The sequence below is a fragment of the Primulina tabacum genome, chromosome 13 (assembly GCF_025594145.1).
Source record: "Primulina tabacum isolate GXHZ01 chromosome 13, ASM2559414v2, whole genome shotgun sequence".
Classification (NCBI taxonomy): Eukaryota; Viridiplantae; Streptophyta; class Magnoliopsida; order Lamiales; family Gesneriaceae; genus Primulina; species Primulina tabacum.
The window spans coordinates 28,054,934-28,071,050 of record NC_134562.1 but is presented as its reverse complement, the minus strand read 5'-3'; the positions used below and the strand labels follow the sequence as shown (position 1 = coordinate 28,071,050).

Sequence of the window (16,117 nt, the reverse complement as noted above, 5' to 3'; positions counted from 1 at the left end):
TTGAACCCCAACAATCTATCTTTCAACAATTGAACCATTTGCAATCAATGAGAATCAAACATGTGACCTTGACTCTGATACCAATTATAGGATCGAAAATTTTCCGTTTTACCAAAAGATATAGTTGGTGGTAACGATGCAACTCTAATTTTTTAAATCGTACAACAGCTTAAGCACTAAGTTTCGATTGTTCTTCCAAACAGAAGAAATTATTGCATCCCAACAATCTATCTCTCAATAATTATAGCATTTGCAATCAATGAGAACTGAACTCGTGACATTGGCTCTATATTAATCGTAGAACCGAGCGCTTGTTGTTTTACAAAAAGTAATAACTGGTAGTAGCAGTGCAACTCTAATATTTTAAATCGTAAAACAGTTCATCCACAATGTTTCGATTGTTTTATCAAACATAAACAATTATTACACCAAACACATTACACACTAATATAATCTGTATTTATCTTTTTCAATTGCAATCCTCAAAACATTCAAACTTTTCAGGTTATGTATATCATCTACTAAAAATTAAAATTTAAAGATATTATTAAGTCAAACCAAAAACCTAAAACAAATTAGTAACTTTTGAGTTTTCTATAATTTCTATAAATTCATCACAAAATTGGTTGCCACTGAAAACTTATTATTATCTTCTCTCGTAATTTAATTATTAAATATTTTTTGTTATGTTTTATCCCAAACAAACGCTTGTTGCATCTTAAAAAACGTTTTATTTTTTAACTCTCAAATGAATTATATTTTTGTGTTACATAGATAAAATTAGTCCCGCATTCAAAGGAGAGAGTCGCGACCACGGCCAAAAAGGCGCGTGGGTACACTCTAACGCAGACAGGAGTTCAAAACTTTCACAAGAAAATGGTGGCAAATACCTGGCAACTCATGCCTCTCTTCCTTGCTTTAAAAACCAACAAAATGATAGCCGTTATATGTTTTCAGTTTCTTCTGTATTTTTTCTTTGATTTTCCCATTTATTAACAAACTTCAACCTATCGTTTACTTGGACTTTTTTCTTAAAAATATCATCTTTTTTCCCTATAGAACGGGAATTCGATGAACGATGAGCAACTCTAGATCTTCGTCAACCTCTTCTTCCTCCTACGACTCCGCCGTGGGTGCCCCACAACCGGTACTGGTGCTGTGTGTCTCCACATGTTTGTGTTAGCGTGTGGTTTTTTGGTGATGGTTTTGGATCTTTTCTTGATTTGGGCTTTGGTTTTTGAAACTCGTGGTGTTGGTTTTACTTCGTTTTGTCAGTTTTGTGTGTAGCGATCCTCTCTGATTTTTGATGTTTTTCTTGTTTTGTTTAGTGATTTGTAGATCCCTTTTTCTGTATTTTGATTGTATGGTGATGCGTACGAGGATCTGAATTAGTGCAACTTAAATAGTTGAAGGAGACGTATATTTTTTCTTAATTTTGCTTTGAATCGATTATGCCATGCGCGTGGAATTAGGGCACTTGTAATTGTGTGGAAAAAGTTGAATGTTTTTGAGGAAATCGATTAAAATTTCTGCACGTCTTTCAACGACTAAGGTTTTGATTGGGAAAATTGGAAGCAAATTCCATCCTCCTATTTTTCTTTTTTGTTATTTTAAAGAAGTGGGCATACCATATGCAGATTTTTTCTCTTTTCTTCTTTTGCAATCAGTACTTGTTGAACATACTGATTATGTTGGAATATATGTTGTTCTTATAGTGAATTTGTTGCAGAATGTTGTGGGGAGCCATTCAATGTCTCAGGGGATCTTTACAGCAGTGTCTCGCCATTGGCATGATGTGTTCTGGTTGCTTATATTTATGGCGCATTTGGTGGTTATCGGTTTCGCACTTGCGGTTTTGGGGCTTAACAGGTTCAAGAAACAGGATAGGCTAAATATTGACAAGTACACAATGGGATTTCTTGAGAACAAGGACGGTTTAACAGAAGATTACTGGCCATTGTATGCTGTTGCTGGTGGAGTAGGGGCGCTATTGGGATGGACTTGGTTGCTATTGCTTGGTTCTAGAGCAAATCAAATGATGAAGTTCTCTGTGCACATTTTGACAACGTATCTTGCTGTCATCAGTGTGCTTTGTTTTTGGGTTAAACAGTATTTTTGGGGCACTGCATTTGCCGGAGGTGCTGCATTGCAATTCTTGTATGTGATATCAGTCATTGATAGGTAAACTCTGCAATCTCATGTTTCATGTTTTTTAATTTAACTTTGTCCTTAAAAATTATTGCAAGTTTTTGTGATATGCTATTAAGTTCATCAAATTAAAGGCTAGATGCATATGTTGGAGCTATTTTGAAATTTGATGATCTATCAATTTTAGTAAAAGTCAAGATTCAAAGATAGCAAAAAAAAATTTGGCTCTTACCATTTTCAGGATACTATTCCATGATGATCAAGGCTCAAGCTTTTTTTTACATTATAAAGGCTAGATGCATATGTTGGTCTTTTGAAATTTGATGATCTATCAATTTTAGTAAAAGTCGAGATTCAAAGATAGCGTTAGGTCTTTGGCTCTTAGCATTTTTCAGGATACCATTCGATAATGTTTAATGCCTCTATATAGTTCTTTATAGTGTTATAAATATTACCGAACTTTCCAGTCAAAACTGTTACCTGACACAACAAATAAAATTTAGATGGCATATGCAACAAACCTTATGTTCTTATAAATGAGCATGCTTCCAATTTGATTTTTGATGTCTTTTTGTATAATCATCCTTCGTTGAGGTAAAAATTTGAAAATAAATTACTTTTCCTATAGAATTTAATTGTAAGTAGCCAGGAATTAAGATAGGGCTTAGAGACTTTGAATTTGATTTCTTGTTCAATGATTGTGTATAAAAAGTATTGAACCAAAAACTCCTTTATAAAAGGTAAAATATATTCCAAGGATACAAAGCTTGTAAAAAAGTTATAGGTTACTTTCATGGAATAACGGATAACAGAAAAATGGTATTCCACTCATGAAAATGAATCTACCTAAAGTCAACTTTAGACATCTTTTAGGTGGAAGTAGAGTCGCTCAAATTTTTGCTTGAGTATAAAGTTTATCTGACTCTCGTCCTTCAATAGACTTCCATTTACCATGCTGGTGCTACAACGAGCAGTGAATATGGTTTGGAACCTTCCCGAGGTCTCTAGATTAACATGCATATTTATGCTCATAATGCTTTTCTGGCTCTCTCTGTGGTCCTTCGGTGCTGCTGGGGTTGTTGCCTTGAGCATGGGTGATAGTGGACGCTGGTGGCTTCTTTTGGTGAGCGGGCATGTCATATTTTAGGCTGAGATATAATGCAACACAGTTCACATTATTTGAATTTCAATTATGAAAAAACAGGCATGATCCCATGACTCACATGCAGGTGTTATCTATTAGCTTGTTTTGGACTGGCGCAGTTCTTTGCAATGTTGTCCACGTCATAGTTTCAGGAATGGTGTTTCTTGTCCTTAGTCATGGCGGTCGAGAAGCAACATCAATGCCTTCTAAACCATTGATCAATTCTTTGCGATATGCTGTCACTACATCTTTTGGCAGCATATGCTATGGATCTCTGTTTACGGCCGCTATACGAACTTTACGATGGGAGGTAAGCCATCCGGGGTTGATTAGTGCTATTGTCTTTTACTTACGTGCCTATCAATGACCAACAAATCAAGCCACATCTGTTCTTACTAACAAGAGATCTTATGAACTTGATAGATTAGAGGATTGAGGTCAAAGATTGGAAACAACGAGTGTTTGCTCTGCTGTGTTGATTTTCTGTTTCATCTAGTAGAGTTTTTAGTTCGTTGGTTCAACAAATATGCTTATGTACAGGTATTTTTTCAATCCATAACATGGCTACTAGTATGTTCTTAAAAATCTTGCCTGATAGCTGATCAAACTACGAAAATATTCGTGACACATGCATCCTTTTGTCTTCAAGATTGCTGTGCATGGAAAAAGCTTTAATCATTCAGCAAAAGATGCTTGGGAGTTATTTCAATCAACAGGGGTTGAAGCACTTGTAGCATATGACTGTTCAGGCGCTGTTCTATTGATGGGAACAATCTTGGGTGGACTTATCGCTGGAACGTGTGCAGCAGTTTGGACTAAGATTAAACATCCCGAGCGAGTATTAATGGTAGGCTCTACTGCCATGTTAATGGGAATGATCTTGGTAAGAAACGGCCCTTAATCCTCGAACCTACAGAAATATTACCAACTTGGTTCTGATTTTAATTCTTGGATACCAATTACACTTAAGATGTGATATCCTTATCTCCCATTGGTTGAAAATAAAAGTTTAAAATACTTTGTAAGAGCTTACAGTAGACTTTGATAACAAATTGAGTTAATCATTTCCGTAAAACAACAATAGATACGAAATAGTTTTTTTAGGGTACGTGCGGGCTTGGATCCGAGTCGTGACATAAGAGAAATTGAGCTTTCTTTTAGGGCACATAAAAACTTGGAAAAAGTTTGCTTTTTCGCTTAAATATTCACGTCTTTAAGCTCACCAGTATCGTTTTTTCTTTGACAGGTTGGGTTGGCTATGGTGGTTGTGGAAAGTGCAGTGACGTCGATTTACATCTGTTTTGCAGAAGACCCTTTGCTAATAAACAGGTGGGATGCTACATTCTTCAACCAGATGTCGGAAAGACTACACCAGCGCCTGCAGCACAGAAGTGCTCGAGCGAGAGAAGTATTAAGTCATAGAATAGATGATCAAATGCCAGAAATGGTTCATGTTTGAATGTTATCTTGTACAAGATAATAGCATATAACTGGTTGCTGTAGTTGGTTTCTATGAAATGTGAAGCGCCTTTCTTCTTATTTTATCTTTCCAATTCTTCTACAATTTTGTTATACCGTGCTGCTTTATCAATTGGATATTCGGCCTATGTATCCTAACTTAAAAAACGTATTGACATATAAACTCTTATAGATTGATCAGTCAAGGCATTTTTCCGCTTTCACTTCTGGTATTCAGCTTATGGATTCCCTCGAACTCGCTATTGGAACTATCAAACAACTCCCTGATTAAATGAATGAGACTTTTCTGCGGAAAGTGATTCACGTGAGCTAGGACTTAAATGTGTAGTACAGATGGCTCGTACGTAGTATCTCACCAGGAAGTCTCTATCTCTTGGTAGTTTCAATTGGTTGAACGAACTCCGGAAGCATGAAATAATGGTACACAATCAATACATCAACGATCCAATTATCCGTATCCATATATTCATGGAGTTCATATGAATGTTACAGATTTTGAGTTCAAAATGGATTGGTGAAAATCATCCATTCACACTTCCCTATGCAAGTCAATTCTGTTGTAATAAGATCCTCGGACGGCATACATAAGTGTCGCTTGCTATCGCACCTTTCCAGGGCACAATGGCTTAGTGAAAGTAATGGACTAAATATACATCTCATTGCAATCTTTGGTTGTATTAGTGGAAATGTTTTTACTCATGAGCTACTGAAAACTTGAAGTCTCACTCTCATTTGAAGATACTCAAACTGAATTTTTCAGAAGCCCCGTATGTATTTTTAACGGCGATAATCATAGAATCGACATTGCGAGAAAGTACATCAAAAAACTGGTTTGTACCAGTGCATATCTTCAAAACCTGTGAAACCCCATATATTTAATTATGATGTATGTTTATATGTATTTACACCAGAGAACTAAAGTTACATATATTTTGAACATGTTCTGATTCTAATAATCGACTCGTTTCCACGTTCTTTCTCTTTCGTACTTCCTCCCTGCAGCCATAACCAAGCAGCAAACCAGCTTGTTAACATCAAGTTAGGTAAAGTATAATTCTCTGTTCTCATGTTAATTAAAAAATAAAAATAAAAAAATCCTGAAAATATAACATACTTAGCCTATTTTTCTTCCTAGTCTGAGAAACCTGTGGTATAAATACACCAGTCCCATTATTTCCATTTCTCCACAACTTCAACATCCATGCAGGTGCTACATAATCCTCCTTGTTCACTACCCAATTGTAATAGCAACCACTTTGTGTAACACTGCACGAGCTGCTGTTCGGGCTCCGATTCCGGCTTCTCGAATGCTTTTTCTCATATAGTCTATCTTCATCATCATCATCTGCTGTCAACTGCAAGACTTGTCTCCTAAGTTCAACAAAGAGAAGATCATCTTCATCTTCGAACACATCATCGCTTGTCCGCGTCTCTTGCTTATCATACTGAAAATCCATTGAAGGGGATCGAACTTATGCTTTTGCTTGTTAGATGGTGTCAGTTGATGTATAAATATAGTTCGAAATATATATATATAGAAAGCCATGGAAATGGAGGAAGAATGTGCTTTGAATATGGTCAAAGTGACCACAAATGCATTGAATATGCCATTTCTTGTGTTTTAGTGCATGTTTTGATTGTTTTTTATGTGCTAATATTATTTATTAATTAGTTCTCAAAATTGGTATGTTTTGTTTACATTGAACCGTTCACAATAAAATCTTTAATGGGTATAAACCGCGTTGAATTGTTGCTTTAAAGGTCAAGTTGGACAATTCCAAATCTTACGTTCATAAGGTCGACATTTGTTCAAACTCAATTAATTCTTGAAATTACTATTTGATTTTGACTCAAGTTTCTAGAAATACATAGTAGGATTATAATTTTTTCTGTTATGAGATGGTTTGTCATCGGTGGTTAATACCTCTCTCCATCATATATATTTTGGTTTGGCATAGGTCTCTTGTCAGGCGTCTCACGACTCTTTATCTGTGAGACGGGTCAACCCTACCGATATTCACAATAAAAAATAATATTTTTAGCATAAAAAGTAATACTTTTTTCATGAATAACCCAAATAAGATATCTGTCTCACAAAATACGACCCGTGAGACCGTCTCACACAAGTTTTTGTCTTACTGTGGTTAATATAAATGAAGAAAGATTTTGGAAAAGTAAAAATTTTACAAAAAAATTCATATTTTACTCTTAATGGATGTTTTAATAGAATATAATAATTGTTATTGGTTTATATTTAATTATGATGATGGATATATATACTTTATATATTTGGGACGGAATAAAAAAGAAATGTGCCATTTTATTTAGAATGGAGGAGTATAATACTAGCTTCTCGCGCACACGAGTATTGGCTTATATATATATATATATATATATATATATATATATGGAGTATAATACTAGCTTCTCGCGCACACGAGTATTGGCTTATATATATATATATATATATATATATATATATATTTCAATTGAATTAATTAGTTTTTGAATTTTTTATTATTATTAATCATTATTAAAATTAGAAGAAATATACTAAAAGTAATATATCATATATTTTTATAAAATTTGAAAGGAAAATAATAAAGACATATTTTAGTACTATTATATGTTAAATTGAATGTTTTTGGGGCGTAATAATTAATGATTTGATTGATTTTATGTGTTTTTAAACTATTATGATATATCTACATATTATGAAAGTTAACAAATTAAATATTCATTCTGAGATGAATATATAATATAGAGACCAGAAATTTTCTTACAGGCATCAATAAATCCACCAACATCGAATATATTAGGCAGTCCGAATCTTAAAGTGCAATTTGGGACAAATATATTATAATTGAATAAACAATAATATATGAGTAGGTTTCTTATGAGACGGTCTCACGAATCTTTATCTGTGAGACGGGTCAACCCTATCGATATTCACAATAAAAAGTAATACTCTTAGCATAAAAAGTAATATTTTTTCATGTATGACCCAAATAAGAGATCCGTCTTACAAAATACGATCCGTGAGACCGTCTCATACAAATTTTTGCCATAATATAGTCAACTTGAAAGATTTCCTGAGGTAACTTTATCTTATGGTTAATCCTAACATTTTCAAGCAATCGTATTCTACGACTCAATTTGACTAATTCTTTGGATTTTTCCTCACTCAAGTTGGACACCTATGGTAGAATTTTCAACACATCTTACACTGGCCTTTGTGGAATCGTCAAAATATTGCTATTTTTAATGAGGAAATAATTTAGGAAAGATTATAAATTTGGTTCCGCGATTTTAATCTTTTCCCCGTGAGCCATAAAAAGAATAATTTAAAAAAAAAAATTGACAATACAGAAGATCAAATTTAATCAGCAAAAGGCATCGAATGTTTACTAAATCGGAGTTTTACTATGGGTGCAGCCTGGTTCATTGATAAGCATGCAAATAGCGTTGTTGTATCAGAAGAAGGAGAGCTATACTGATTCGGTATACTCTAAAGATGCCCTCGGCGCTATATTGATAATCCTACAAAGATATAATTTCAGTGATTTCCTTTTACTGTTCTCATCTTTTGCGGAATCGAATCCCCTTTGACTGTACAAGAATATGTGGAGTTGAGCATGTCTGGAAGCACAAGGAGAACGTTCTTTTGCTGATATTATTACTAGTATTCGATATTGGGTGATTCATAGCATTATTATGCCTTTCCTATTCATTGCCGGTTGGTTATTTGTGAGTATCGGTTTGGTTTACGATGTATTTGGAAGCCCATATTGCTACATCTTTGGTTCTATGTGACACGAGAGTGGAGAGTTTGGATGACCTCTTTTGTTCGAGCAGATCTCTTATGAGACGGTCTCACAGATTTTTATTCGTGAGATGGGTCAATCCTGCCTATATTTACAATAAAAAAAATAGTACTTCTGACATAAAAAATCATATTTTTTCATGAGTAACCCAAATGAAGATCTATCTCAAAAAATTGACTAATGAGACAGTGTCACAAGAAGATTTGTACTTTTGTTCTTGTCATTCCAGGACACCTTGAAGTGGCTTAAGAAAGCTTATCGTCACATGTCTCGGATTATGAAGGCTCGAGCTTTGGCATTTTCAACCTTAATTGGACGGAAAGATGTTTCAAACTCTCGTTTAGATTTAGATATTATGTTATTTTTAATCAAATTTCATATATTTCGTTGTATGAACAATTTATATTCTTGTGACGGTGTCATAGGTGATTGATGATGCCCCGGCATATCCCGGACCATGAATCGTGCCCGGGTCATGGGTGTGAATTGTGCCCGGGTCACGGACGACCGGGATACTGAATGGATAGCTCAAGCCAGGGTGAGTCTGCAAGTAGGGTCACCAGAAGCTGAGCAGTTGAACGCCCGGGACGTCTTCTCCCCGGGCTATTAGTGCGCTCGACCTCTCACGCAAGTAGGGATGGCAATGGGACGGGGCATGGGCGAGTTTGTCATCCCCATCCCCGTCCCCTAATTATATCCCCGCTCTCATCCCCGCACCCATCCCCGGATCTACCTAATCGGGGAATCCCCGTCCCCGAACTCGCGGGGATAAAATCCCCGTCCCCATCCCCTTCTCTGTCCTCGAACCCGTATGAAATACCCGAATTTTTAAAGAAACCTCAAGTACTCAAATGAAATCATAACAAAATTTATAAAATATCTGATAAAGAGTTTATATAAATGTCAAACACTGTAGCAAAAAGATGCAACTCAAATCCTTAAGATAAAAAGTGTGAGCATCGTATATCATTCATACAAGATTGGAGAAAAAACTAATGTTATTTCATCATTAAAAAAGAAATGATCAAACTCATCATTATCATCACCATTTTCTTCTTCATTATGTCGAATCACATCATTCCACGCATTAATAAATTTGACAATTAGTGCGTGACTCTGGCTCATTTGGATCCTGCAAATTAATAAGAGTTATAGGAAAAATTATATAAATTCAAAACACTTTAATACAATGACAAAAACAACTTATTGCTTACCTCTATGTCATAATCATTGTCAAACTTTTGATCCTTTGAAACCGTATAATCTAATAATTAAGACAAGCAAACAACAAAAATTACAAATAAAAAAAAGAAATTATTAGAAATAATTTAATTTGAAAACTATTTAATACCTTGAATTTCACTCCATAACCAATCTCGAGCACACATCAAACCCTCCACAGTTTTAGGATGAAGCCTATTACGGTGTGTACTTAAAACTCTCCCACTAGTACTGAATGTTGATTCGGAAGCAACGGTCATCACAGGAATAGCCAACACATCCTTAGCTATATCATGCAAAATGGGATATTTGATCTCATTTGTCTTCCACCAACATAAGATATCAAAGTCACTTGTATTTCTTGGCAAGAGTGACTCTTCTAAATAATAATCCAACTCGGATTTTTGATATTCAGTAATAGTATTACAATCCATGAACATCTCGAATTTATCAGCATAACTACTACGCTTAGAAAGTGGAGGTCTTAAAGATGAAGATTGTGAATCTTTCACTTCCTGAGATAGTTTGGATTTTTTCTTGTACTCTTCAACCACATCAAACAACTTTTTCTTTACTGTTTCAATCTCAAATGAAGACATATCACCATAAACAAGAGGATAATAGAATTGAATTGTTTTCATCTTGTACCTCGGATCTAAAATGCTCCCAATTGCTAATAAACAATTCATCACATCCCAATATTTTTCAAACTTTACTTCCATATTTGTTTCCATTGTTTTCACTAAATTATCATCTGAGAGAAGCCAATCACTAATTGCCAACTTAATATCGCAAATGGTTGAGAAGAAAAGATTTATAGTCGGATACTTGGTCCTCGAAAACAAATCTGTGGCATCATAAAACATCTCCAATTTAGAAGAAATCTCTTTCACTTTTGACCAATCTTCTTCTTTGGGAACTCTTTTATATAAAGTCTCACGTTGTTTCAAATGAGCTAACACATCTTTGTATTCCAATGCAGTGATAAGCATTAAATAAGTGGAGTTCCATCGTGTTTTGCAATTGTTGGAACATTTTATGTTCGCAATCTTAATTTTGATGTTAACAAAACTTGTTTGTTTGTTTTTAATAATCTACCTTAGTGCGCAGATATCTGAAACTGAAATAATCAGTTACGAGCCAAAACTGAAGCTGTCGAAGACGCCAACTGAAAGCATCAACTGATCAACCAAACTAGACCAATTCAACTGATGTGTCGTAAATGAATTCAACTGATTGTTCGGTTGACAGGTGGTTCAGCAGGAGAACCTCATAATCCTGGCCAGCAGAAGGAGTGTTCAACTGATGAAAAGCCCAACTGAGATCAGCTCAATTGAACAAGAGTGAAATCAGTTCAACTGATAAGTCAACTGATTTCATCAGACCAACTGAAGACCAGTTCAACTGATCAGTTCAGAACATCAGTTAGGAGCAATCAGTTGCAGATCAAGACAAGCTGAACTAAGTGGGATACAGCTGTGCGGCAAAGGTACAATAAATTCTGTCCAGTCAAAGGACAATAATGGACGTTGCATCAGAGCTTAAAGACAAAAAGTGTTCCAGAAAGAACAAGACAAATTTCGAGGAACAGATTCAAAATGCAACGAATACAATAATTGAGTCTCACTGTACGATCAAACTTCGCGCCTATAAATACAAGGTGAATATCAGTGAAGAAATAGAACAAGATATATACAACACAAGAGAGAAATGAGAAGGGCTCGCTTCAAAGTCATATCAGCGTAAGAGAGAAGCATTCAGCCTAGTTGAGGGAACACTTCAACGTGTTATCAGCTTAGATTAGAAGCATATTTCCCTCAGTGTGTGAGAACACTTTCGGGTAGTGTTCAGAGATCAGTTCTCACACACACACACCACCACTCAAAAAAAGTTTTGCACAAAGCCGTTAAACTTGTGTATGTAGTCTTTCTCACATAGACATTAAAGAAGTTTTGACTGGAAGGTGCTGCCTTCAGTCTAGTCTAGAAGTTCAGTTTAGGCAGTAGTGTAAGTCCTAGCTGGGTGGGTTTGTACAAAGTGTTGTATAGATCAAAGTCTTCTAGTGAATCCTACCCGAGGTGAAAGAAGGGGTGACGTAGGAGCAGTTGAAGTCTCCGAACATCCATAAACATATTTTGTGTACTTTAACTGTTAACCCCTTGCTTTAAAACTGACTTGATCAGTTCGATTATTTATCAGTTCAGTTCTTACCATAACTGAACTGATACATGCGAGAACTGATTCCCCTTATCTTCAGTTAATCAGTTACACGAGATTAAAATCCATAAAAGTTATCAATGTTTCTTAACGAAAGATTATTTCGAGTGTTTTCCGCTTGGTTTTAACTCCAAACTCGATCTAATTCATCGGTGAATACATTCTTAGAACACGAGCTATTGCAGCTCTTGGAGAATATTTTGTTTGAAGCACCACAAGGTGCTAAGCAGACGATCCTTCAGCGATCAAGTTCCAATTTTTGGTGCTTCAAACCTTCAACTGTCGAGTTGTTTCAATAAATTTTTCATCTCTCTTCGGAGTTGCCGACCAAAATCCGACACTATAACGAATTGTTTGAATACTATCACGAATCAATTCTAGTCCATCCCTCACAACCAAATTCAAAATCTGGGCACAACACCACATGTGAAATAATCTTCCTTCTAAAATAAGTGAACTTGGAGGAAGCTTGTCCAGAATATGTTCAATCATAGCATCATTAGTTGTGCAATTATCAACAGTTAAAGTAGATAACTTACGATCCAAATTCCAATCCAAGAGGCATTCAACAAGGGCACTTGCGAGGACCTCAGCACTAATTGGACACGACACATACACAAATCTGGTAAAAAAAATATAATAAATATTAATAATAATAATAGTAATATAATAACTAAAAATACAAGTATAATGTTAAAGAGTTAAAAAAATTATCTTACAAGCCGACTTTGTAATTTCCATGAAGCATCAATGAAATGTGAAATAATGGCCATGGATCCTCTTTTCTGATTACTTGATGTCCACATATCAGTTGTCAATGCAATTCGACTAGCATTTGACTCTAATAATTTCATTGTCTTATCTCGTTCATACTCAAACACCTTCATGATGTCGTTCTTAATTGTGTTCCTGGAAACAACATTAAATAATGGTTGTAAGGCATAAGAGTACCTTCTAAAGCCCACATGATCAACCATAGATAACGGATACTCATGCAATATAATCATATTCGCAAGCTCCGCCCTCCCATGATCTTGATTGAAATTGTATGTCCCAAGCACCACCATCTCATCATTGGATTTTGTTGGCTGCAATAGTGATTGCTTTATTCTCTTCTGTCTTTTGTACAAACATGTTTTTATATGGTCAAGCAAATGTCTGGTACCATTCTTAGCTTCAGCACCCAAGGATTTCTTACAATCATTGCACACCGCTCTCCATTTTCCTCCAATTTTCTTTCTCTCGAAATTATTCCATGCGGGAGATCTTAATCTTCTTTTATTTCCATCATCTTCTCCTGTAATTTCAGCATCTAAATTCTCATTTTTGAAACACTCTCATTTTGCGAATGTGATGCTTGACTTCCCACAGTTGGAGCAGTTTGCATGGCACCCACAACCTCTTTATAATTAGTTTCCATCTTAAATGATACAAATAATAGAGTAAGTTTGGTTAATATATATATCAAAGCATCCTTGTATCATTTCATAGAAAATTTTTAATCACCCCAAAAAAGTTCATGAGATGAAAACACATTTGAAATAATTAAGTGAACTCAAACTAATTTTATTTACTGAGTCAACCAACATATCATTAATTATATGATGACAACAATATAATCAGAGAACCAAACAGAGGATAAGCTACCTCATGCAGTACGTAGCACCAAGTTTGAGCGATATAATTTGGTAAATTTTCTGTCAAATATAATTTGTAAAATTAAGCCATAAATATTAATGAAAGTAATCTATAATCTGGAATCATAATGAAAAATGAATAGATTCTTGCAGTATGTAGCACCCGTGTCCCTTTCACCATAAATGAATAGATTTCAAGATACTCAATTCCAAATCCTGAGGCAAGTAGTAATAGAATTAAAAGAATGGTTTGTAAAATCAAAATCCAAAAATAAGTAGCAATTTCACTGGAAATAAAGGGCACAAATCCGTAAGACAAAATGAAACTTATACAATTACTTTAATCTCAAAACCTGAGCTTGGAGAAAAACCAACGATTCTTGCCGGTCGTAAACCTTTCCTCGAACTGAGCCTTGATCCCCTTACAAGTCGTATCTTACCGGATTTAGATTTGGGGGCTAGGGTTTTTATTTCTCTTTGTTTCTGATTCTTTAGCGTGAAGTGAATGAGCCGCCTTGTAGGTATTGATTTTGAAGTTTAAGTATAAAACTTGAAGTATTATTTTTTTTATAATATATATATATATAAATACAGTAATACATATATATATATATATATATATATATTATCGGGGCGGGTTTGGGAGGGTTTGGTATGGGGATAGGATTCCCAAACCCGTCCCAATATATTTCTGGGAATTTTAAAAATCCTTAAACCCGAAACCAAACCCATTAATATATCCCCGAACCCGTCCCGTTTCGGGTTTTCCCCGCGGAGCCCCGAACCCGCGGGAAAATTTTCCATCCCTACACGCAAGCTTCTGGGAGATTTTCTACCTGGGCCATCTCGATATGAGCACCACACTCAAGTGTACTAGCAGAATAGGGTGTGGGCGGTTGTCCCATCTCTGACACCGATCCAAGTGGTTGAAAAAGTCAGTTAAGGTGGATGTGACTAGTATGAGATTTGACATGTCAGTATATAAGGTATGATCAGACGCCATGCTATAATTAGTAGGTAGCACGAAGAACGAGGTCATCATCAATATCACAACCATCACCTGGTTACATTGGTTTTTTGTTGAATCATTCACTGACTTAAGCATCGAAGTGGCCACGCCGGACATCCCTCCGGCGCCCATTCACTTGGTTATCTTCTTGGACGCAGGTCATTCTATTTGCCCGGGAAAGAAGCTTCTGTGGGAAAATAGAGTTAAGACGTTGATATGGCTCCTACTCGAAGAACAAATCAAGAAACTTCTCGGATCCAGGAAGATAATACACTTCTTTCTCGTGCAGGTGGGCCGCCTCCCACTGGTCCCCGGCCTACTGTTAACACCTGAAGAGTTGGCCAATATTGTATCTGGTGCTGTGGAGGCAGCTTTGGCAAAGAAAGCCCTTTCTCATCATTCTGCCCATCCTGAGCAGGAACAAGATCAAGGGCGGGAAGATCGGGAAGAAGAAATGAGGGAGGAAGAGCGAGAGTCGAGTGCTGGTTCTAAATCTCCTACTGTGGCAGAAGAGTTAGAGGAGTTGAGGAAGAAGTTAAAGGTGTTGGAAGGGCAAGTTGGTTCTAAAATCAGCACTCGAGTTGCGGTCAAGGGTTGCCCATTCTCTGATATCACCGTCCGTGAGCCACTTTCCGGGCACTTCAAGTCGGCGAGGATCAAGGATTATGACGGGAGTTCTGACCCTGAAGAACATCTCGCCAGATTCGAAAATATGACCATGTTACATTATTATGGAGACCAGATTAAGTGTAAAGTGTTTCTAACAACCCTAGTTGACTCGGCCCATGAGATGGTTCGAGGGGTTGGCACCTCAAAGCATCCAATCTTTTGAAATTTTCCAAAAGGTACTCTTGCACCAGTTCAGCAGCAGCAAGAAATATAAAAAGACTGCTTTTAGTTTGTTTGAAGTGAAGCAGGGCCCGGAAGAGACCTTGAGAGCATACATCAGAAGGTTCAACCGAGTTGCTTTGGATGTCCCTACCTTGTGCCCGCGAGACAAAAACTACCGCATTCACACAGGGGTTGTGGGAGGGAGATTTCTTTTGATCTCTAACAAAGAAGTTGCTCGGAGACTTTGAAGATCTCTTATCCCAGGCAGAAAAATATATCAACATGAAGGAAGCTCAAAACCAGAAGAGAGAAGCTTTGAAGAGAGCCAGGGGAGATCGGGTTGTCAAGCCCGATGAGATAGCTCATAAGAAGGGCGGTTCGGGACATTTTTCTCATATCTCCATGAGAATTGCCCGGGATCGGAAAATTCAAGAGTGTAGCTCAGACATGGCCTAGCACCCGAGTTCAGTGGCGCGATTGCCAAGACCAGAGAAAAAAGGGTTCTGCACTCTTCATAAAGAATGCTCTCATGACACTAGTGAGTGTCGAACTTCGAGGAAAGAGTCAATCAGCGTTCTGTGCCAGAATCTAACACACAACGAGAAAT

The 16,117-nt window shown here is 36.3% G+C and overlaps 3 protein-coding genes across 3 annotated transcripts; 1 reads left to right on the top strand and 2 right to left on the bottom strand.

Moving 5' to 3' along the window:
* The first annotated feature begins 899 nt into the window (after nucleotides 1–899).
* Nucleotides 900–4,940, top strand: LOC142522658 (uncharacterized). Its single transcript, XM_075626179.1, has 7 exons — nucleotides 900–1,147; nucleotides 1,730–2,181; nucleotides 3,088–3,271; nucleotides 3,378–3,602; nucleotides 3,716–3,832; nucleotides 3,942–4,175; nucleotides 4,539–4,940. Exons 1-7 carry the CDS (start codon nucleotides 1,079–1,081, stop codon nucleotides 4,749–4,751), a joined length of 1,494 nt encoding a protein of 497 aa, XP_075482294.1. The 5' UTR covers nucleotides 900–1,078; the 3' UTR covers nucleotides 4,752–4,940.
* Nucleotides 4,941–5,590: 650 nt separating this feature from the next.
* Nucleotides 5,591–6,291, bottom strand: LOC142522659 (uncharacterized). Its single transcript, XM_075626180.1, has 2 exons — nucleotides 5,886–6,291; nucleotides 5,591–5,767 (listed from the first exon to the last, which is right to left on the bottom strand). The coding sequence occupies exons 1-2, from the start codon at nucleotides 6,226–6,228 to the stop codon at nucleotides 5,721–5,723; spliced, it is 390 nt and encodes a 129-aa protein (XP_075482295.1). The 5' UTR covers nucleotides 6,229–6,291; the 3' UTR covers nucleotides 5,591–5,720.
* Nucleotides 6,292–12,743: 6,452 nt separating this feature from the next.
* Nucleotides 12,744–13,100, bottom strand: LOC142521975 (zinc finger BED domain-containing protein DAYSLEEPER-like). The gene is made up of 2 exons (XM_075625146.1): nucleotides 12,985–13,100; nucleotides 12,744–12,942 (listed from the first exon to the last, which is right to left on the bottom strand). Exons 1-2 carry the CDS (start codon nucleotides 13,098–13,100, stop codon nucleotides 12,744–12,746), a joined length of 315 nt encoding a protein of 104 aa, XP_075481261.1.
* Between the last annotated feature and the right edge of the window lie 3,017 nt (nucleotides 13,101–16,117).